This window comes from Trachinotus anak, unplaced genomic scaffold, assembly GCF_046630095.1.
Source record: "Trachinotus anak isolate AG129_WGS33_773 ecotype Australia unplaced genomic scaffold, CSIRO_AGI_Tana_v1 ptg000004l, whole genome shotgun sequence".
Lineage (NCBI taxonomy): Eukaryota > Metazoa > Chordata > Actinopteri > Carangiformes > Carangidae > Trachinotus > Trachinotus anak.
In genome coordinates, this window is record NW_027273855.1 from 24,608,048 (window position 1) to 24,631,763 (window position 23,716).

General features: G+C 41.1%; 2 protein-coding genes across 6 annotated transcripts in view; both read left to right on the plus strand.

Moving 5' to 3' along the window:
• Window positions 1–9,386: 9,386 nt before the first annotated feature.
• Window positions 9,387–17,224, plus strand: sall4 (spalt-like transcription factor 4). Of its 5 annotated transcripts, none has more exons than XM_071477343.1 (4): window positions 9,387–9,670; window positions 12,298–14,757; window positions 14,843–15,147; window positions 15,243–17,224. In XM_071477343.1, the coding sequence occupies exons 1-4, from the start codon at window positions 9,604–9,606 to the stop codon at window positions 15,675–15,677; spliced, it is 3,267 nt and encodes a 1,088-aa protein (XP_071333444.1). In that variant the 5' UTR covers window positions 9,387–9,603; the 3' UTR covers window positions 15,678–17,224. The 5 variants fall into 5 exon arrangements, with proteins under 5 accessions (XP_071333444.1, XP_071333446.1, XP_071333447.1 ...); XM_071477345.1 differs by lacking the exon at window positions 9,387–9,670 and adding an exon at window positions 9,800–10,121; XM_071477346.1 differs by lacking the exon at window positions 9,387–9,670 and adding an exon at window positions 10,675–10,925.
• Window positions 17,225–19,310: 2,086 nt separating this feature from the next.
• LOC139621093 (probable phospholipid-transporting ATPase IIA) overlaps window positions 19,311–23,716 on the plus strand; it is a 33,513-nt gene continuing 29,107 nt past the window's right edge. The window contains exons 1-2 of the mRNA XM_071477348.1: window positions 19,311–19,538; window positions 21,914–22,058. Coding sequence (XP_071333449.1) covers window positions 19,471–19,538; window positions 21,914–22,058 — 213 coding nt within the window. The 5' untranslated portion in view covers window positions 19,311–19,470. The remainder of the gene's footprint in view (window positions 19,539–21,913; window positions 22,059–23,716) is intronic.

A 23,716-nucleotide genomic window follows, 5' to 3' on the forward strand; every position in this document is an offset into this window, starting at 1 on the left:
GTTCATTATTAAAAGCTTCCATAACTAACCTTAGTAATTCATGTTGCAGTGTGCACATCTGCACAGACCGCCTGTTTACTCTCCCCTGCAGGGCAACGGGCCAGCACATGAGCACACACATGCACATATACACACACACACACACACAGCCCTGCTTTCACAAAATACTCACTGACACACACGTACATACACTCCACAAAGCTGTCTCCGCCCATTTTCATTCACAAAGAGCAGCGTGGTGAGGGAGGCGGAGCTGGTGCTTACCCGAAAATGTGTGAGTCACTGAAAGAGCACAACGGGCATCTGCTGCCTGCTGCAGAGAGACTCACATGTTTGCCCAACTCATATTGTTACTGTGAAATTCCACTGAATTTCTGAGGAAAAAGTTTAACGTAGAGTTGCTTATCAGTGGTGTTCCCTTTATGAGTAGTCTGCTGCATATCATTTTTCACTTCACACTTTGATTTGTGTGTCTTGCAAATGAGGTAGAACCAGAGTTATGAGGGGGATCCTTCACCTTAAGATGCCTTTTTTTTCAGTTTCACTGTTAAATCTCCTAAAGTTTAGAATACAAAGACCCCTCAGCGCTGGCCAGCCCACCCTGCAGATGGCTGGAGGATCAGAGGCTGTCAGCACGCTTAAACGAGCCAAGAGTCGAGGCTTCAGCCCTGCGGGGGAGGACAGAGCATGAATGGGGTATTTCCACCAAACTCTATAACCCCCCACTGGGCATTTGTAAAATGATTTGTGGCAAATTTGTTTAATCAATATGGATGTGGGGGTTTGGATACCCTCCTCCAGACAGAAGTCTTTCTTCCTCCCCTCCTTTTTTTTTCTTGCTTGTAAATGCTTCAGCGGTCACAATGTAATAAGAAAACCCAGGGTTAACTTTTGTTTGTCTCTGTGTGTGACTGTGAGTGCAATAAGGGGGATGCATACCTGAGAGGAGAGACGTTATTGATCAGCGGAGGACTCGACAAACAGCACAGGGGTTCAAACAAGTCATACAAGTTTGGACACTTCATAATAAAGACTTGTTCTTTACATCTGTTGCATGTCTGAGGGTCTTTTTTCCTCTTCTTAATCAACAGTCTAAAGTTGGAGGGTGTCATATTTTGGCTTCCATGAGTTCAGAAACCTCCTTTTAGTTACTTTTTTCCCATATTATCACAACTTTTGAGAGTTTGATAGATTGTTTGTGACGTCAAGTTGGGAGGAAATACCGTAAACATGCCGAGTTTTTAACGTCATATATGTGAATGTTTTCTTCCATCATTTAAGAAAGCAGCTCTGCTCCACTCACAGTGTGCACGGTGGCTTTGCAGACAAGCAGGTGGCTTCAATCCGATTCTACCGTGGCTGCTGTCCGCGAGGAACCAAAGGACAAAGGCTCTATAGGGTTCTCTCCTTTTTGTCCAGCCGGTGATTTACAGTTGTGCCTCCCATAAAGTAAACCTCCTTCCCTCTCACACACACAATCTCACACAAAGTTTTTGCTTTGCGTGTTCTCGCCATGAAAGGAGATTGATGAAAATCAGAACGGTTAGCAACAACAGCCACTTATTATGGCATTTCAGACAATTAAATAGACACACAAACACACATTATGACACCACACCATAATATTAATGTATTGTATCTTCATAGCTCACACATAAGCCCTGCTCTTTGTTCTCATTTAGTCTTAATATTTGCACGTTCTGCTGTGTCTGTCTCTGTTTATCCACCTGTTGCATTCATTTCCTGTCACGTTTCACCACTAAAAGCACAAAAAAAAAAAACTAAATATGCTGCAAGCTAAAACTATAATGCACAAGAAAGTCCTGGAAGCAAACATATTGTATTCTGCATAACTTCCTGGTTGCTATGTCCAGTTATTATCTGCAGCCCATCCAGCTGGATGTTTCTGGCTCTTCCTCTGGAATTGTTTGCCATGACAAACCCTGCACAGCACATAAGAACTTTTGTCACACACTTTTCAACCCTACTGAGTTGAATAACCCTCATCTCTCCCTCTCTCTCTCTCTTTTTTTTCTCCCTCTCTCTCTCTCTCTCTCTCTCTCTCTTACTTCCTACCGGAGCTTACCACATCAACAGTTCTTGGACAGATGTTGGCAGAATTCCTAATTTCATTCTCATTCTCTCAGCCTGTCAGTTCTGAAAGGGAGAAGCAGGACAGAAAATAATCGGCAGAACATCCTATAAGTCTGAGTGCGGGGGCAGCAGATGTGGGTGTCGGAGGGGGTAGCCACTGGGCCTCCCCAAGGCCCATCTGACCATTGTTCGGCAGAGGAGCCATTTCTGTGGTTGCTATAACAACCATAATACACTCTTATCCACGTCCTTGCACAGCACTCGTGGTAGCATGAGCTCTGATTTTTTCCAACTTAATCGACAAGAAGGAGCCATAACACACACACACACACACACGCATGTCTTTTTAATGCTTTTTCTTCATCCGGAAAAAATACATATCTGACCTTTATCAACAAGCAAAGGCAACCACAGTGTTTTCACGAGCACAAAGCAACACAACCTGCATGATATTTTGCTCATCTTGTAGGAAGTGGGAGCAGATTTTAAGTGGCTGTGAATGAGTGCTGTTGAATACAGTAGGCAGAGGCCACGGGGATTAAGAGTTTCTTTCAGCAGTCACAGAAGGCAGTCAATACCTCTGAGGTCCGCAGCTGTCTTTGTCAATGGCTGCTGTAAAACTACATTGAAGAGCCTGAAAACCCACCAGGTGTCTTTATAGTCTCCGAGCCCCCGAAGAACGACCACATTCACTGTCAAGTGCTTTATGTTGCGTGTTTCTTTTGTGTTCGGGGAAGTTTTTCTCCTTCTGCACCCAGGGGCACCTCTGGGAGCCTTTTGCTTATGCTAAAGTGACCAGTTTAAAATTGCATTAAAATTATTTCACTGCTTTATTCGAGAAAATGGGTCAAAGGTTAAATCAGGAAAAAAAATTCAAAGTAACTGGAACATGTCAAGACTTTGATGTGTGTTATTGCATTTTTTGTGTTTAAATTATTTTGACCTGAATATGATCAATCAAAATACCAGAGACACTTTCCTGTGTGTGTGTGTGTGTGTGTGTGTGTATGCTGATGGGTGTGTGAGTGTGAGATCATGGTAACATGGGTGTGTTACAGTCATTAATGTTTCATCAGCATCATACGTTTTGCTCCGGTCACTTTGCCATCTGGGTGCACTTTCCACAAAACTTAATCCATCATTGTGAATGAGCATAACACGTGTCCCGCTGCACCTTCAACCGACCTGCTTACATTTGGTTTGAAAAGTGAAAGCAGAAACAAAAACAAAGTTGACCTGTTTGATTGTTTCATAGCCATAATTTACATGAAAATCTGTCCACCTGAAGTTTTACAGTCATGTTTTCTGGTGTTTTATCTCCCAAAAGAGAAAACACTTCAGAGAAACATTCAAATTCATTGTTTCCCTTTGATGCATTTTGAATTTATTCTATCATTTTAATTTTTTCTATTATCACCCCCCCCCCACCCCCCCACCCCCCCACCCCACCCGACTACTGAAATCAACACATGGAAATCACCAAAACCAGGAGCTGGCAGTATGCTGTTGTACTTGCGTCGCATTCTCATAAGGTAATTAGAAGTGAGAGAGGACTGATATCCTGCAGCCCCTCTGCTCAGCACTTCCCACCCTGTAAATGTTTATGACCCTGGCCCAGATTGAATCTCAGATTTGAAGGATTGGCCCCCCTGTTGACTCACAGCTTGATGGTGACTGCTAAGCTCTCCCTATCTCTTTGTTTATTGTGTCTCAAATTCTTCAAGTTTGACCCCTCCGTCCCCAAAAACTGTGATTCCTGTTGATAAAGGTACAGAAATGTGTAAAGAGTTGTGGGGCGTTCATTTCTAAAAAATAAAAAAAAACCCAATATATCTGTTGTTATGTTTTGCTTTCTCTATAAAGTTCATGTCGTCACACTGGCTGATTGGAGGGGAGAGTGAGAAGTACACACAGTGGGATTTTCTTCATACACTGAGTCCTTGTCCCCCTCCCCTCACAACACCCCAACACTCTATTGTTTATTGATGGAGGCAGTTGTCATAGTCGTGCAATAACAAAAGCCTGACTATTGCCGTGTTTACCTCTGCACAGGAACCACTGGGCAATTCTCCATTAAATTACAGCCATGTGTGGGCCACTGATCCCTCCCCCTCACCGGCCAACTCCTGCACCAGAGACACACACACTCACACAGATCACACACTCAGGGCAGAGAAGGATATTAGACTCTTACCATCACCATAAACCAAAACCTTGAAAAAAAAAAAAAAACAACAACACTGGTTTCGTCACATCACCATCTGTGAGAAAAGGTCAGAAAAGCATGAGATATAATCAGTATTTACAGCAAAACTTGACAACAATTTTTACCCAAAACTAAATTCAAAGAATTCATGACCAGAGCAGAAGTTGTTTGTGGAATGCTGTGGCACACAATTTCCTTCTGCCCCAACCCCCCAACCCTTTTCAGTCAACGGTGTGAGACAAATAAGCAGTCATCGTGTTATCTCTAAAGACACAGATCTAGTTTAAAGACAGAGCCATTTATACTTCCTGTTTCACCCAGGTGTTAAAACCATTTCCAGTTAAACTCTTAACATGAAAATGGTCCTGTTGATTTGATTTTGTGTTTGTTGTTATCACATTTTACAGTTAAAGGCCCCCTTTAGACATATTTTAGATGTCTAAAAAAATAGCTTGTTTTGAATAATAAATTTGGTTTGATGTGGTTTTACTACAAAAAGTAACTTTTTTTTTCATCTTTAAAGTGAAATCTGCTCCTTCTTCTCATCGAAAAATCCACAATCTGTGATGTTGTCCTATAAAACACATGTTCAGATGTTGTGACGTCAGAAAATCAGAATCACATGATCACGTCTTAAATTCACAGTTACGGTGAGCACATGAGACTTTCCCCCTTCAGTAGATGATTGTGAAAACAGCCTGCGTGATTATTATTGTGCACAGTGAAGGTCAAACAGCCCAGTGAAGCAAAAATAGGCAAACACATTGTTGAATGGAGGAGCACTTTAAAATGATAAATTATCACAAGAAATCCATTATATATGTGCTGTGTGTCTACCCCTACATGGCTGGTTGACCACTGGGTATATGTGACATGCAGTATGACTGATATGTGTAATTCTTTTCAAAACAGCAACATTCAATGGCTGGAAAAACAATATTGGTGCAGCAGACAAACATCCAATACCTTTCACCTCAATGCCCTCGGTCTCTTTTCTAGGCTGATGTTACCAAACAAAAGACTAAATACATGTGTTCATGAAAAGGAGGACATTTGAAAGGGTGTTTGCTGATCAATAATGAAAACAGTCTGACACTATAGTAATTGCAGTGAGCCTCCATACTTGTATTTGCTAGATAATGCCATGTTTAGATGATGCAATCACTGAAAACAAAGGGCGGCAGGGAGAATTACTGAATAGTCTTAACAGTGTCCTCATAGAAAAAAAAAAAAAGGTGCATTGATTGCCTACGAGCAACGCTTGTGTGATATGACTAATATGAATGGAAAAAATAAATAAATAAATACAGGACATAGGTAGTCCAAGTAACAACAAAAGGTCACCCGGACTGTTTTCATTTGTGCTCGCCTGTCCCCAGCATTACTTACCCTTTCCATGGGAATCAAGTCCTGCATGAAAAACAAAACTTCTCCCTTTGTCCTTTGTGTGAGTTTAATGACGTTATTTATGACTGCGAGGAAGGAAATGTTTTAAGGGCCACCTGAAGAAAACCAGCGGAGGATAAAATAATAAAACATGATCTAGGAAATACACTCAGAAGAAATCCTGATGTCAATGACTAAGAAACTGGTCAACCATTAAAAGTGTGTGGTGTCCCACTGCTGAAGAGAACACATCTGAGATGGTGACAAATGAACCGGCCGCCTGTGTTTTCAGGTCTTTCCATAGCAAAAATGTTGCTTTTCATTGTGTCTCTCCAGTGCGCAGTTAATTATTTGCAATCTAACACTTGTAAGAAGCTGAGGATTCAAAAGGATTCATAACTAATTAAGAAATGTTTGAAGGCATATAAAGACACTCTGGTTTTAATAATGGTTTATGTCTGATGTGGTTTATCAACAAAAAGGCAATAAGCTAGTTTCGCTCTAAAAGAAAAATACTGTATGCAAATATCTTATAGTTCTTTTCTTCACTGAAAAGTCAATTTTTTAGTGTATATGCAGATTTAAGGTTTCCACATTCGTGTAAATTGCATTGTGATGTCACAAAACCATGTCAGTCAATCTTAAACTTTAAGTTTAAGGTAACAACAGAGAACTTTCTTAAACTTTTCGATGTGAAAACTAACTAGAAATACTGAATTTTGCACCGTGAAGGTCAAACATCTAAATGAGGGAACAATAAGCACAACACATTTCTGAGAGGAGGGGCCCTTTAAGGAGGGGCCCTTTAAGTTTTTTCAGTTTTGCTCAGGACTTATTCGGTGTTCTCATACAAACATAAGGATGAGTAAAGCAGACACTTTTCATAACAACAGTGCTGATTATCACACCAATGTGAAATAGCTCCTCTTCCCAAGCTGGTCTGTGCCTTTCATCTTTTACTGAGTCCTAAAAAACACATGTTCAATTCACAATTCCTCAGCAAGTGTTGGGGCTGTTATTGTTTGTCCACTGCAAGGTCATCGTAAAGCTCGGCAAATGACTCATCTGCGAAACTTAATGTCTCTCCATCTCGCAGCATTTTCTAGTGGAAACTGCAAAAGGCATTCGCAAAAGGTCAAAAGTAAAATAAATAAATAGATAAAAATACTCAGTAAATAGTAACAGACTGCTTTCAAACTGCTCTGTTGGCCATTTATGAGTTCTTTCACATGTGACCAGTGTAGATCCACTATTGTCAGGTCATGGACACAGCATTATGTTTATTTTCTGTGCTCAGTTCAACATGCCACTTCAGCAGCTGTTCGTACTTTTTTTTCCCCAAAAAATGACATAACTGACATTGACCAGAATAAAACGATCACAATAGATCACTTGAACAAAAGGTAGAGCAAAGCCAAGGACCCATCAATTTATATGGTGTGTTGCTTTTTTACAGAGGAGCAAGAGAGATTTCTGCTTTCAAAGATTTGTGGGCCAACGTAAGTTATTCAAATTTTTTTTTTAAATTTAATCACTTATTTATTTATTTTCCACTGCAGTTTTTATGTTATTTCAACTTCACTGTATGTGTGTGTTATTATTTAATTTTCACCAGAGATAGGTCATACAGCTGATACTCCTCTGGTTCCCACAACTGCATTTTTACAACTGCACACAGTTTGACTTGTTTAGATTGAACGTGGAAGAAACAGCGTATTCAAGCATAGTTTCTTATTGGGGCAATAAACCGTCTAGACAGAACTCCCCTCTTTTTCACCTTCAGCCAGGCCCTTAAAGGGCATTTGTTTATCTGAATATATTGGCTTGCCTTTGTCTCACACTTATCAGCTGTGGGATTATATAACACATGCTGAGACATTTTACACTGAAATAGATCCATAAAAAGGTCAATATCATGTATAATGTAAGGTTATTGCATACTTCAGTTTATTTCTGTATATTCCAGAGCTCCTTTAAATGACAATTGTACAGTTAACCTTGCAACTAATGACTATTTTCATTTTAAGGTAATGTATGAATTACTTATACATCAATGTGTTGTTTCTAAAAAAAATAGAAACTACCAAAATTAGAGCAAATGTTCATCACGAGTTATCAGAGCCAATGAATGACTTTCTCTGACCCACAGCAAGTTTATTCCGTTTATTGAAATGGAATAAACCCCTGAACCCTTGATGCCTTCAGTATATCATATTCCAAAAGTAAGTAACACAGGTTATTTATCCTGAATAATTACAAATATTCTTCATATTTTTGCGCTGGGAAAATTTCAAACCTGCCTAGTTGAGCCAAAGTGACATACATTGATTATTTTCATTGAACATGTCAAGATCTTTACCCTCACAGCATTTAAAAGAATAAGCTACATATGATTGTGTGATATTAGCATCATCAGAAGATGGGTTATTGGGTTATTGATTATCTGATAATCCGTTCACTCGTTCTACTCCACCTGTCTAAAACACAGGGTTCAGTGTAAACATGCAGGAGGTGATCACTGTGTGCTGCTTTAATAAAGGTGAAGTCTCTTCAGTCGTGTGTAGTTGACTTCCTGGAAGGGTTTCTGGTACATGAACTAAACCCACAAGCCGAATGTTAATAAGAATCATCATTCCAGCATCTTCTTTATATCAACACAAACATTTTAGTTTCCCATTAGTGCTGCACCAGCACCAAAACCTGTAATGTTTGTTTGTCATATTTCCTCATACAACTGTATATTTTGGGACATTAGGGCTCAGCCGACTGATGTGTGGGAATAACTGGACGAGCTATATGACAAATTCAGCCTCATTATTAAACATGCACCATGGCAAAATGTATAATTTCTTCATCTGGATGAATGAATGATAAGTTCTAAGTTCCTGAGAGTAGCTTGTTGATCTCTGTCTATAATACTAAATATACATTGTATTTTCTATAATGTCTGTAAACATACTTATATCAGCCTAAAACACGTGTAGGATACAAACAGAGTGAATGTGAGTGTGTGTGTGTGTGTGTGTGTGTGTGTGTGTGTGTGTGTGTGTGTACCCTCCATTATGTGCATTCCATATACAAAACAGCATTAACTTTTGACTGTTTTTGGAAGTATTCAGACAAACATTCGTACCCTTGACACCGATAAACAATGATCCCATGACATTTTTCAGAAAAATGACCCAGCAAATCTATAAATGTCTCAAAAAATGTTATGAGGACAGCATGCCTGTGTGCAATATGACTAAACTGCCATAAACTGACTTTTCCATTTGCACAGATGCACCACATTTGCTTACAGTAACATGCTATGTAAGAAAGTGATGCTGCAGGAGGATAAAATTAGTTTCCTGCTCCCAGAAACATACCAAAACAAGACCAAAACATCCTTTATATGTGAGAGAATTTGGTCGGAAAAGCCTAAAAATAAATTTCAAGTACTTCAGGTTACCATTGAAACTATTCTGAGCATATCATTATAATATTTGAGTGAAAACTTAAAGGAGTCTATCGATTTATTGATCAAAGATATGTGATTGATCTTTTGCTCGCTTGTGTATGTGGGTGACAATAATTTTTTTTTTTTTTTTTCATGAACAAGGAAAAGAGCGATGAGTTGGGTGTTATTAACCCTGCCTCCATCCCGCAGTCCATCCACTCGCATGGCTCCTCCCGCCCCCTCCTGGCACTCCGTCCGCTCATCAATAGGGAGCACATTTGAATAATGTGTGAGCGCTTGGACTGGAGCCAATCAGCTGTCAGAGGACCGTGATAAATCGCAATGCATTATTGATAATAATAATTACGTTGACATGCGCATTTCTGGCCTACTTGAGGGGCTAATTTTCCCAGCAGAAGAATTTGTTGAAGAAGGAGAGGAAAATTGTTTGTAACTCTTTGCTCCTGATGGTTGCAGCATGTCGAGGCGCAAGCAAGCCAAACCGCAGCACATCAACTCAGACGAGCCCGGCTCGCTGGAAAATGGTAAGTTTATACACACACACACACACACGAATGAGGGAGTTAGTTACCCCCCCCCAAAAAAAAGAAAAGAAAAAGAAAACTTGTTGAAAACGTGTTGCCCCACCATGCTATGTTTCTAACTATCGATATTCGATGGCTGAAGCTGGGGCTTGACTTTACGCACTGCTCCCCCCGCACTCTGACCTGCTGCTGTCCCTCTGGATGACCGGGAGTTAAAGTTAGCTCCAGGAGCCGCGGAGCGACGCGGGCATTAAATGATTTTAAACCCGGTACAGGTGCCCCCGCCGGGCTCGCTTCAAAACACCAGCTTCTGCTCTCACCGTGGACCCAGTCGCATCTTTTTATCTGTAACTTCTTACATGGTTTTAGTGTCGAGCTAATTAGACCAGTTCCGTCCCAAGTCGACCCCTCCCGCGGGGTTCGTGCTGTAGCTCCGCGGTGAAGTAAGTCGGTGAGTCGCTTTGAACTTTTCCACCTCTCCCGCCTGTGTTTCTACCTGTCGCTGGTTTTGTTACATTGTGGCCGAAGAGTGGCCGAGTCGGCGGACCAGGGTTTCTTTCATGTGTATCTCTTTTTTTCTTTTATTTCATTTAGATATTATTAATTGGCCTCGTTTAATGAAACATCACCTTTAATTGGTGGTGAATATTAGTGCGTATGTACTTTTTTTTTTTTTTTTTTTTGCTCTTTTGACTCAGTTCTGGTTCGGTGTTGTTACAGTCGCCACTGTGGCAGTTTTGATGATGCAAATGATAAATTTCTTGTATCTAGTGTATCGGTGTATATACACATATTGAAGGAATCTTATTTGCTAGTGTGCGTCAATGTTTTTTGTTTATTTTTTAACAAAAGGTACCAAAAACTGTATGAAATGTGACTCTGGAGTAAGCTGACCTAAAGGCAATAAATCCCCCAGTTTAATGCATGACTGTTTCCTTTCGTACATATGTGGAGGGGTGGGGGATGGAGCAGTGGCCTTTCTGTGGAGGCTGGGTGGGGGTGCGTTTTGGTGTTGCCATATGCAAGCTCCAGCCCTGTAGTGGACAGACCTCACCTTATAATTAGGAAACCTCAGATACCCCGCGGCTCTCCAAGCCGCGGGGTATTTTGACTTGTATCTGCCACTTAGAATATGCCTGTGAATGAAGATGACTTTCATGCACCACACAAGCGCCCGTGGACTGAGTGCTGAGTCTGACCTCGTGTCGTGTACCCCACTCCAGGTGATCGGATTCAGGCCCTGCGCCGTCAAGTGGTAAACTGGCGCGTTGCTTCCTTGTGTTTACCCAGTAATCGACACGTTGTGATTTTATTTGAGGAGCATTGTTGTATTTCCTCCAGTTGTGCGCACCGTGTCTGTGGAAGCTGACTCTGTCGAGATGAGAGCGGCTGCATTGTAGGCTACAGTGCGCAGATGTGGGTGGCTGAGCCCTGCTCAATGTTTCCTCCTGGATCAAAATGTGATGGAGTTTGCAGCTTTCTTTTTTTTTTTTCTTTGTTTCATGACACTGCTTCAGTGCCTCCTGGTGAGCAATTAACAAGTCCAACAGTTTCCTTGGGCAAATGCAAACAGGTGGTCTTCCCCCACTCTCGGGGGCATTAGCATTTAACAATACACCCAGTTGTGAAATGGCCTCTTGGTTAGCAGACAAATTAAAATGCACATTTGGAGCACTTATCAGGTTTTCGCAGGCTGTGAAAATACTTGAAGGTTAATCAACATGAAATTACCCCTTTATTTTCTTTTTTAGGCCTTATCTGCATAGAAAATGTTGTCTTTTATTTTCTTGTGTAAGCTGGGGAATCAAAATCAGTATAAAAGTTTATAGTTAACCATTTTTGATTCAGGAACAAACCTTTTACCGGATTTTAGTTTGGATTGGTCACAAGTATTACCCCACATGCGGTGCTGGAAACAGATCTGATGTTTAGCAAGTGGTTGGGGGGGTTGTTTCAGAAAGACAGTAATTTAATGCCCAGTGGCTCTTTGTCTTTCTGGACATTGTTCTGGGTAATGTCAAAAGTAGATGATTGCCCTCTGCTGGTCCTTTGGACAATAGGCATATTCAAAGTCTGTTACAGCCAAGAGCAGTGGCCTAGAGGGAGTGGGCAAATTAAGAGAGGCATATTACAAGATTATGTAATCCAACAAACTAAAGTATCTAACGTTTCCACAGAATCAAATCAACACCTCGTCACAATGGGGGGAAAAAGTTCAACATGAGACTCATAATGTTAAACTATATTGCAAAGATGGTTGACATTACCCAGAACAAGAGCCACTGGGCATTAAATTACTGCATTTTTTTTTTTTTTTTTTTTTAAATAAGCCCCCCAACCACTTGCTAAACATCAGATCGGTTCCACCAGCCTTGCAATATAGTTTAACATTGAGTCTCATGTTAAAGTAAGATATAATCTTATTTTTTTATCAATTTCCACAATTGTACTTATTTTGACACAGTAGCAGAGATGCTGTTCTAAACTTGCAAGTCTGTATATTATTGATTTTCTTTTTGAATGATTCATTTTGAATTATTTTATTTTTGATTAATTCATTTTAACTTGTCAGATATCATAATTGTATGAAGAGCATTGATTTAAATCCTGTTATCCTCTCATTTCAGGAATTCTTCGAGATGATCAAGCTGAGGAGACTGGAAATGAAATGAAGAGGTTCAGAATGGATGAGACCAGGGTCTGCAACAAGTGTTGTGCTGAATTCTTTGACGAAGCAGAATATCTTGAGCATGAGAAAAATTGCACTAAAAGTCAGCAAGTGGTCATCATGAAAGACGGAGATGGCAATGAAGTACCTGAGGAATATTCACATGGTTCTCCAGAAGGCCTTACCAGTGACCACGATGATAGCCAGTCCAGTAGTCATTCCCTATCCAATGTCAACACAGACCATCTGGAAAGAACAGAGGAAGATTCTAGCATGAATGCAGATGATTTGGGACAACAAGATCACACAGAGATGTCTGCAAGCCCTGAGATGACTTTCCACCCTTCACCCAAAATGCAAGATTCAAATGTCACTCTTGAAACCATGGCAGACACTAAAGTTGCCGTCTCTCAACATTCTTCAAATAATACATCTCTGACCACATCAGAGGATGCCCTGCAGGCCATCCCGATGATCTTGGAACAGTTAGTGTGCCTCCAGCAACAGCAGCTACAGCAAATCCAGCTCACCGAGCAGATTCGAATCCAAGTAGCTATGATGACTCCACAGGGTCTCCAGTCATCAGTCGGGGCAGCAATGGACCCTCTGAAAGCCCTTGGTGCACATCTCTCTCAACAACTGTCTGCTGCAGCAGCTCTGATAGGAAAAAGGACCGGCAGTCAGAGTCTTTCTATGGAGACAATGAAGCAAGGTAAACTACCTCTGCCCACTGGCATCCCTACCTCTCTGACTGGAGGACTGGGTTCAGTCACCTCTAAAACAGACATTTTGAAAGGCATTCCAGATCTGGCCAGTCGTTTACCAGCATTGCTGCCCCAGTCACCAGGTGTCATGGGTTTCCCAAGCACCTTCAGTGGGATCCAAGCAGGGATTGAGTCCTCCAAAAAAGTGAAGACGAAGATGGTGAACCTCCCATCAGAGTCAAAGAATGGTGACTCATTATACAAGCACAAGTGTAAATACTGCGGAAAGACCTTTGGCAATGACAGTGCTCTGCAGATTCACTTGCGTTCTCACACCGGCGAGAGGCCCTTCAAGTGTAACATTTGCGGAAACCGCTTCACAACCAAAGGAAACCTCAAAGTGCATTTCCAGCGGCATAAAGACAAGTATCCGAACATCAGCATGAACCCCCATCCTGTGCCAGAGCACCTTGATAACATTCCCACCAGCAGTGGCATTCCATTTGGCATGTCTGTGCCCATGGAAGAGTCAAACATGACTGAAATTAAGCCTATACTTGGCCATCCTGCTGCTGGGTTCCACCCATCAGCCATACCAGGATTCAAGACATTTGACAGCTTTGGAGGGGACCCGTTTTCCCAGAGAGCCTCCCCATCAGCAAGCGATGGCTCTCCCTCTGTTTCCTCTAATGTGTTTGGCCAAGAGACAGGGCTGGATCCGAATCAGAAGGATGCCAAAGAACTTCTTGGAGCGCTGCATCATATGAATGGTAATGGCCTCCCAGGAGAACAAAGCTCTGGAACCGCAAAACTTCAGCAAATGGTGGATGGCCTGGAAAAGAGGACCAATGACCCCAACGAGTGTGTAATCTGCCACAGGGTTCTCAGTTGCCAGAGCTCACTCAAGATGCATTACCGTACACACACTGGCGAGAGGCCCTACAAGTGTAAAATCTGTGGCCGTGCATTCTCCACCAAGGGTAACCTCAAGGCCCATTATGGAGTGCACAGGGCTAACACGCCTCTTAAAATGCAGCACTCATGCCCCATCTGCCAGAAGAAGTTCACCAACGCTGTGGTTCTGCAGCAGCACATCCGCATGCACATGGGCGGGCAGATCCCCAACACCCCCATGCCAGAAAACCAGTTTGAAGCAGCTGAAGCAATGGAACCATCTCTACCTGAAGAGAAGCCCATGGATACCAATGGGTTTGAAGCAAGCATGGAGGATCATGAGCCAGAGTTGAACACACAGAAGACAAACGAGACCTTAGATTCCCTCCCATCTGCCTCTGAGGGGCAACCAAAGAAGCATGCTGCCCCCGTCGCATTCTCCAGCCTGGATGTTTTGAAAAACCTCACCTCTGCTCTTGCACTGAAACGACAAAGTAGCACTGCTTCAGAGAGCGAGGGAACGTCCAAAGAGTCCCCATTGGCTCCTCGAGATCAGGAATATCAGAACAGCCGTAGTCCTGCCATTTCTGACTCGGCCACGTCTTTTCATTCATCCTCGCCTATAAACAACAACCTGAGCAGCAAGTCTCCTGAGTCAGCCGTTGATGAATTTGCCAGTAGTGGGTCAAAACCAGAGTCTGAGGGTGCCACTCAAGATGGCAATGAGTCAAGCGGAGCTCTTGACCTCACAGCTTCCAGCAGCTTCACTCCCAAAGCCATTAAAGAAGAACCTGGCATGCCATTCACAAATGGAGACTATGGTGAGTTTTAATAGTTCAAGAAAAGTATTTTAAAGGCTGTCATGTTGAATGCCTGGATCTAATTTTTCACTTCTTGCATCAACAGTCCCTGGTAACATGCCTTTCATGAGGATACCATCAAGTCTGGCGAGTTTGGAGATGAAGATTCCTCCAGAGAATCCTTTGGGGCCCCATGGTTTGTTCAGCTCCCACATGCCTCAGGGAACAGCTGTGGCCTCATCCATCTCCACCGCACCTCGACGATCAACCAAACAGCACGTGTGTAATGCCTGTGGCAAGAACTTCTCATCTGCTAGTGCCTTGCAGATCCATGAGCGCACTCACACAGGGGAGAAGCCTTTTGCCTGCAATATCTGCGGCAGGGCTTTCACCACCAAGGGAAATCTAAAGGTAAGAAACCCGTCTCACAAAGTGTTGAACAGGCCATTTCAGTTGATTTTAAGTGTGTACCTGAATTGTAATTGACCAGGCATCTTGTTTTTCAGGTGCACATCGGCACTCACATGTGGAACAACTCGTCACGGCGTGGTCAGCGTATGTCTCTGGATAATCCCATGGCACTGATGGCAATGAGCGCCGAGGCCAAGATGTTGCCGGAAATTATGCAGGCGCCCAAAGAACTGGGTGCACCACCAATAAACTTCGACACATCTCTGTGGAACCAGTACGCCGCTGCCTTCAGTGGTGGCCTGACAATGAAGACCAATGAAATATCTGTCATCCAGGGTGGTGGCATACCACTCCCCGGGAGCCCTGCTGGTGGGCCCCTTATCGGATCCACTGGAGGTCTCATGAAGATGGATGGGTCCCACTCTGGTTTGCCGGCCACAGTGGCTGAAATTGAGAAGAACAGCTCCGACAGTGTGCCAAAATCACAGTTCCCACATTTCATGGAGGAGGGTAAAATTGCAGTTAATTAGGCTTTTTAGCCATCTGCCAGTTTATCAGTTTTTGAATGTCTCCTTTTTATTGAATGAGGTACAATCAATTTTCAGAGAAAACCTTGTAGAATTCTGCTTAGATTGGTTGAATTTTTCTAGTAACTTCAGTATGTCTGTCTCTCTCCTCCTGATCTGAACGACTCAAGTGTTATTTTTAGTTGAACTTGATATAACTACTGTAGTTGTATTTTATTTTATATAAATATATATGCGGGTATTTTTTTCCTGTGACTTTTTTTTTTTGTTTGTTTTTTGCTGTCTATCCAGAAGTTTGAATGTATAACTTACTTGAAACTGCTTTAATTCAGACTGTCTCCTTGATACTGAAGGATTTTGACTTTACTAGGAAAAGTTTCAGGGCATGACACAATGTCTGTGTTCAGAAACAATGGTGTAGTTAACCGTATGTGTCTATAATGACTACTTTCCCTCCTATTGTGTGCCACAGGTTTTATGACATTGTACATTTTTGTAGTGGTAAATGTCATTATGTCTCATGTTGAAGGGACTTTTGATCAGACTGGCAGATTATTCCTGTGTCTTGTCTATTAAAGCAAGTCGCAACAGTTGAGTCATCAGTTTTGAATAATGCAGATGTTTGTCTTTGTTGCAATGGCGCCAAGAGACAATTGTTAATGACTCAACCCTTTTGCCAAGTGCCTAATCTGAACTTTAGTGTTGCTGTTGTCTTTCGCCGCACCATTAGGTTGCTATGAAGGCTCTGTTGGACTGATTAAATTAGTGTGTTGTACAGTGTAGCATGGCATGCATTTCATATTTTCAGTTTACAAAAGTCAATTGTTCAACCTTCATATTCCACTTGTAAATCTGCAGAGTCAAATTTAGTTGGCTGAGCTCTGAAAGCTGTTAGATGCTTAATGTTCTCATGCCTGCACTTTATTTCAGTTTTAGGTAGATCTACTTTTTATAGTTGCATTTCAGTTTCACTGCTTTTATTGTGATGGTTAAACAGGGAAAATGGCAAATCAACAATTTTGTCAACTTTTCCTTCCTGTCAGATTTAGTTTGAAACAACCAATTACTGTCAGACTTATCAGCTTGTAGCATCATTAATTTATTTATAATACACAAAATGCTTGAGTTTAGGGGGTAAGTTCTACCTCGTTTTTTAGATTTTTAGTTGTCCGCCATGCCCCCTACTCTCAATGCAATGCTCTGTATATTTTTCCGATACATTCGTGAGCATGCGATAAGAGTTTTCATTCTCAACCTGCTGAGTTGAACAGTACTGAATGTATCACTGGACACTTTACACAACTCAGAACGGTCCGAGTACTTTGTAGGCCCCTGCTGTACATTCCTTATCGATATGCATTTGCCAAGTTGTGCCTTTCTTTAGCAAACCATGTCAAAACTGCTTTCAAGTTGTCTCTACAATTCAAGTAATGTTGAGCCAATTTGGCCTGTTTACAATGTAAATGTGTTTTTTTTGTTTTTTCAAATGTTTCCTTCTCCTAAATGTTTTCTGATTTTGAAAAATAAAATCAGGGTGACTTTTTCAATAATTCTCCTGTCATTACTCCAGTGTTGCTCGAGCCACTGAAATGTGCCCTACCCTTACACTAATTTCTCTGCCAGCACAGGCCAGTGTGAACGTACATAAAATTTATATCGGCTCACCTTAAGATGACTCAAGTCAAGTATTGTTTTTCTACACTTGTGACCCACAGTAGCCATCAATCCCATGCCATTTTGCATCCTCAACGAAAAACTATTTGCATCCACAACTGAAGCATGTTCTCCAGCCATGCACGCCAACAATCCATTTTAAGTCAATTATACAGTGACCTTTTCCTTTACACATTTGACATGATATAATACTCAGCCTGATTGTCATTACAAGGCAGTCAGACTGGTAGTGGGCATACAGTCAGTAAACAGAAATACAGAAACACCTGTACTGCAGTACAGCAGCTCTGCAATCAATCCAACCAATTAGTTTTTGTTGAGGCTACTTATGTTTTTCATGTGTTTACTCAATTCAGTGATGCCTTTTGATGCCATCCTTTGTGGTAGTGTTGTATCAGACAATTTGATTTGATTCAGTCATAACATAACTCATTTGTCCAAATGTTAAAAAAAATAAAAGTCCTGAACATCAAATAACAAAACATATAAATCAAATAAACCAAACTACAAATTTTATGCATGAAATTGAGGCATGATACAGGATTGAAAAAGTTTTTGTAACTTATTTTCATAATGGTGACCACCCACAATGAGCCTCTGCTACATTAGAGACTGAGGTCAAAGTTGTGGCATGCAAATTTAATTATTGTGGGCATTTCACATGATACAAATAGTTCATTTTTTGCTACAGTAGTGTACACGCACCTCTTTCCATTTCCTGTAGTAAAAAGTTCATATGTCTGTTTTTATTAGCTTGTGTAGCCTAATCTGTTAAACTGTTAACTGTTAAAAAAGAGCCATGTCTATGAATTGTGACAAAATTGTCAATTATGCTTATGCCTTTACTGTAGCTCTGCTGGTCTCTATCCTCAAACACTTGTAAACAGCCTTTAGTCTGCACCACTGGACTGTATATTGTAAGATGTTTCTGATAGTTTGTCCACCACACTTAACATATACAAATAACTCAAATTATAGATTAAAGTACAATGTAATTCAGTCTAATACAGCGCCATAAACTGGCAAGGTATAACAAAATGTATAATTTTCACCAGTACACGGACTGTGGTGACCTCAAATCTCAGCAAGTCAAACCTGAGCAGGTCTAATCTGCCACAGTTGCACAAAACCTTGAATCTATACGTCATATTCTGTAAATTGATCATTTTAGTCTAAAATCAAATAATAAATGTAGTTGCATAGAAATACAAAAAATATATAAAGTGCTATAAATTAGAAATACTCAAGTAAAGTACAAATACCTCAGATTGTACTCAAGTGTAACCAATTATATAGATGTATTTTGAAAAAAACATGCTCCCATGTTGCTCCTGATGGCTCCAGTCATGTAAATAATTATCTCTATAGTTAAACTATAACCTGGTATTCATTTCATATAGTGACACTGCACAGAAAAAAAAAGTGATGAGAAATACAACTTCCTACTAATATTTCTCCCCCAAGCAATGTGATAATAAAGAGTCATTAAGTCAAAATGTCATATCATTGCATATATATCCTCCTAGGACCACATGTCTAGACCGCAACAGTAAATTTTGCTCTACAAGGGCCTGGTGTCCACTTCATGCAATGTTCATGCAATGTTCAGAAATGTAAATGAACAGTAACAATACAAAATGTTCATGTTTTTTTACTTTGTTATGTCTTCGTGCAACTGTTGAAGCAGCACTTCAAATGAGCCATATTGCTCAAAGGGGCTGTTTCTACTTTTGTTTTGCTGCTGTGTTCAGAAAAATAAACAAAATTAAAGTTTTGCACATCATTACTTAATTGTGACTTCACTGTGTCCTCATATGTGGACATCATGCAAAAAGATAATTCTTTGTTTTTACACTCATCGGGTGCCAATCAGCCCAAATAGCAAAGAGAAATTAAAAGTGCATGCCATGCAAGAGTTGGGGTCTTAGGAGGGTATATATTTATGGGTCAGTGACTCATGTCTGGCGGGGTTTGGTTAGGTTTGCTCGGCGCGGTGCTGCAGGCTCTGCCCCGGCAGTGCTAACCTGCTGACTGACTGACAGCTGGGAAGCCTCCGCCCAGAACCGCTCCAGCCCGTCCGGCTGCCCACAGCTTCCCACCCGCTTACCAGGGGGCCGCAGGAATGACCGACAATATCCCTCTGCAACCCGTGAGACGGCCGAAAAGACACGACAGTAAACACAGGAATGGGTAAGGGCGTTGTTCAGCACGGACATATTAACACGAAGCCGCCTGCTAGCTTGTTTAGCTAGCGCCAGTGTAGCCGTTAGATTGTTTACAGCTCAATAACTAGCAAAGCGGGAGAAAATAGCAATTAGCGAGGGAGGGGGGAAATAGCTAGCAGAGATATTCATGCTAATAAAATGATGTTGCCATTCATAGTAGCTTTAAAACAGCTAGCTAGAGCTTTAGGAGACATCCTTGTTCCGGGGTGCAGTTGGAGCAAGTGCATTTCACGCCCATGTCAATATTTGCTCGGTGGACCGGAGCTCAGTCTCCGGAAGAAACCAGGCAGAAATGCAGGCCCTGACTCCAAAATACTGCATTTTTAATTCACTTTCTGGCTAAATGATACTTTGCTGTGTTATTTTGACGAGTGCATGAAAGGGGAAGGCCTCCTGAATGATGATGGAGAGGACAGAGACAGTGCTGAAATGCAGCCAACAGACTGGTCAGCTATGATGGTGATGTCCCCTCCTGTAATAAACACAGTGGTCAAAGAAAAATAAAAAAATAAGATGTTGCAATGCAGAAATGTGTCAATGAGGCCACACACAGCTGCTCAGTGTATTTTTTTAATTGTTAAATGTTTTTATTTTTATCTTTTGCTGTTAGCTGGATAACAGTGTGTGAAAGAATAGTCCCAAATTAGTAATAATAATAATAGGTAGTGGTAAACAGGAAAGTCTTTAGTTTTGATTCTGTGAAGGGTGAGCAGACCTGCCCCAGATGATCTGAGAGATCAGGGCGGTTCATAATAGCAGCAGATCAGGTTTCGGTGATATTGTTATTTTGTTGTTTTACTTAATCTGAGCTAATGGGAGGATGTAAATATGGAGTAAAGGAGCCCCAGGGATGGACCCTTGGAGATCTCCACTTGTCATTTTTGTGTAAATATCAAAGTTTTACTGGTTCTGGCCTCTCAAATGTGAGGATTTGCAGGATTTTCTCAGTTTTATATCAGTGCAACAAGAACATATTTTAGTTTCTAACTGCTCGGTGCACAAACGAAGGCATTTAAATGCATCAGCTTGGGTTCTGGGAAATTTTAATGGTCAGTGCAGTGATTCCTCACTATGTTGGGCTCATACTCATGCAATTGCTTGATTAACTGAGAAACTATTGTGCGGAATGAGCAGCTACAGTGGCAGAAATTTTGACTTGTCATAGTAGGAAAAGTGTGGGTGTTACCAATAACATTAATGATGGCTCCAAGCTGTTCAGATGTTCCAGTCAGCTGTGACATTGTGACAGTGAGCCAGTAGTGCCAGGACCCTGAAACTGAAGAAGCTAAATGGACTTCAGCCATCATTTAGATTATAATTTACACCTGAGCTTTTCTTACTGCGACATGTCAAGAGGCCTTCTGTCCAAAAGTCCTGTCATTGGACACACCCCCAATATACAGTAGGAAGCACTAGCTGTGTCTTTGAGAGACTCTCGGGGTCTAAAAAGAGCAACATGAGCCCACTCAGGATAACAGAGACCAGGAGTGGCTTTACAGTGACAGAGCTAATTCTTGTCTTTGTTATTCTCTAACAAAAATATATCTTCATGTTCAGGGTGGGCTCTCCCTGAATGTGAGCTATAAGGAACCCCAGCTCTACCGTATAAAGGGGTAAAAGAACCTTGTGTCTGCTGTCCCATGAATGCACTGCAGAGTTACCTCACAGTAAAACTTTAAAAATGAAGTGCAGTAGAAATAGTCGTCAGGCCAGTCAGACAGACTTTGAACTGTGAATATTGTTATGGCATTAGAAAACTGAGTCATCTGTCACACGCGTATTGCTTCCTTTCTGTCCTTTCCCTGAATGAAATCACTTTGTCTGCAGCTGGTAGAGGCTGTATATTTGTCACATCTGTATTTTGTTCATGTCAGTGTTTTTTTGCCTACACAGTGAGCTGTTAGTAGTGAGGTCACTGGGCTCTAGGTTGATTGATTTGGAATGTTTTGTTTTGGTGGAGTGAAGGGAGCGGCCGCTGTTTTCCAGGCGTCCAGAGTTAATATTTATTTCGTAAGGCAAAATCTCTCTTGACTCTGTGGTCATGGACCTTTAGCTCAGCCTTGTCTGTTGTCTGGGTTTGTAGATACAATAAGCAACATATTAACAAAGAGATGTGAGAAGAAATTCATTAAAAATAGATCAGCCACCTCCACGGCTTCACACAATACAACACAGGCTTATGAATCAAACCACAGGATGCAGTTTAAATTGAAATAGATCAAACTTTCATCAATTTTTTTCACTTAAATGTCTGTTTTTTTTTTAGCATGTCTGCCACTTAAACTAAATGGTGTGATTTCATGTGAACTTCTTTAATGTTTAACTGTCTCCTCCTCTCAGGTGCTGCCCGTGGTCGAGATGCTGTGGCATGGGCGACTTCCGTCCCCGCACCGTGTGGCTCGGCCACCCAGAAAAGAGGGAGCAGAGGTACCCCAGGAATGTCATTAACAACCAGAAGTACAACTTCTTCACCTTCCTGCCTGGGGTAAGTGTCAGCCAAAGGTCACTCCTCCGCCTTCCCTCCTTCTTAACCCCCCCACCCCCTCATTGTAATGTTTGACTCATTTTGAATCACTATGAATCAGAGGATCAGATTAGCGCTGCAACTAATAATTATTTTAATTGGTGACCAATCTATTGTTTTCTTCATTAATCAAATAATATTTTAGTCTTTAAATGGTCAAAAAATACTGGAAATTGCTCAGTAGAACATCCTTGAACCTGAAGTGGTGTCTGTAAATCCCTCATTTTGCCCAGTCAACAGTCCGAAGATATTCAGTGTAAAATAATAAAAAGAAAATACTAATATAAGAAGCTGATACCAGCAAGTTTTCTGCATTTCTGATTGAAAAGTTGCCCAAACAATTACTCAATTATCAAAATCACCACTAGATCAGATCTGTGTGAACATTATATGTGCATCTTATGTCTCTTTAGTTTAATCTAAGAATACTTTAGTCTTGTTTGCTTATAGTCAGCCTAATCCCAGGTGACTACATATTTGCATGCCCCTGGATGCTTAGACACACAGACACTGGTTAAATTTTTACTGATATGACTAATGCCAGAGGGCATTTTCTGACAGATGCGGTTTGCACTGTCATAGGAATGTACAGGCCTGATCAGGCTTGGTTTGTACCGTCTTTAGTTCACATGGCACCATCATAAGATCATTAGCGTTTTTTAAATAATGAAATGTCAGATATTCACATGAAGCTCTTTAGATGGAGTCAAGAGAAGCATGGTGGTTAGTTTCAGCTACATTTGCACAAACAGTGACACAATCCCACAGCACCGGATCTTGTTCACGTAGAGATTCTTAGAAGTGACAGAAGTGACAGATGTGACATTGGTTGGATATTTCTTACATGGGCAGCAGATACTAAGCTGTGTGTTTTTGACTGTGTGTATTTTCCTGACTGGATTTACATATGCATTTGTTTTCCAGACATTCAGTTCTCTTAAGATCTTATTTTTGTATATGAAGGCAGACATTGAAAGTAGCTCAAATTTGTTTGGAAAGCAAAAGACAAGAGCAAAGCCTTTTTGCATTGCAAATTGTGTTGCTAATTGTTTACCTTGGTTGATGTCAAGAAGGTCTTCTGACCAGGACATGTTGTAATCTTTATGTTTCTGTGCATGGTTTCTTCTGTGCTGCTCTTCTCCTGGCAGCGGTTTTGGAAATGACATACGCTGACAATGTGAAGACACAAGCTTTTCCCTTGGTTGTAATCTTGCACACTGGTGGTAATGAAATCGAGCAAAGTTGTAGTGTGTGTGTTATATTTAAGAATGACACTGGTGGAGGAAAAACTACTGTGTGTGTTTGCATTGTTCCATAGTGAAAAGATTTGTAGGCTAAACCTGGGCTAAATATTTTAGTAAAAATGACTCATATGTTGATATATACCAGAGAATTATGTGACTTTGCAGTAATATATATTGTAGCAGCTATCCCTTTTAATATGTCTAGGTGTACAAGGCCAGTGTAGACAATTATGTGAATCATTGTGGGTAATGTTGGATTTTAGTATAATTTTTGCATCTATCACAGAGGAGGTTTCTTAATTTGTCCAGTTTTTAATTCAGTGGATTTTATCCATAAATTACTTATTTGATTTTTCCAGAAAATGTACTGTATTA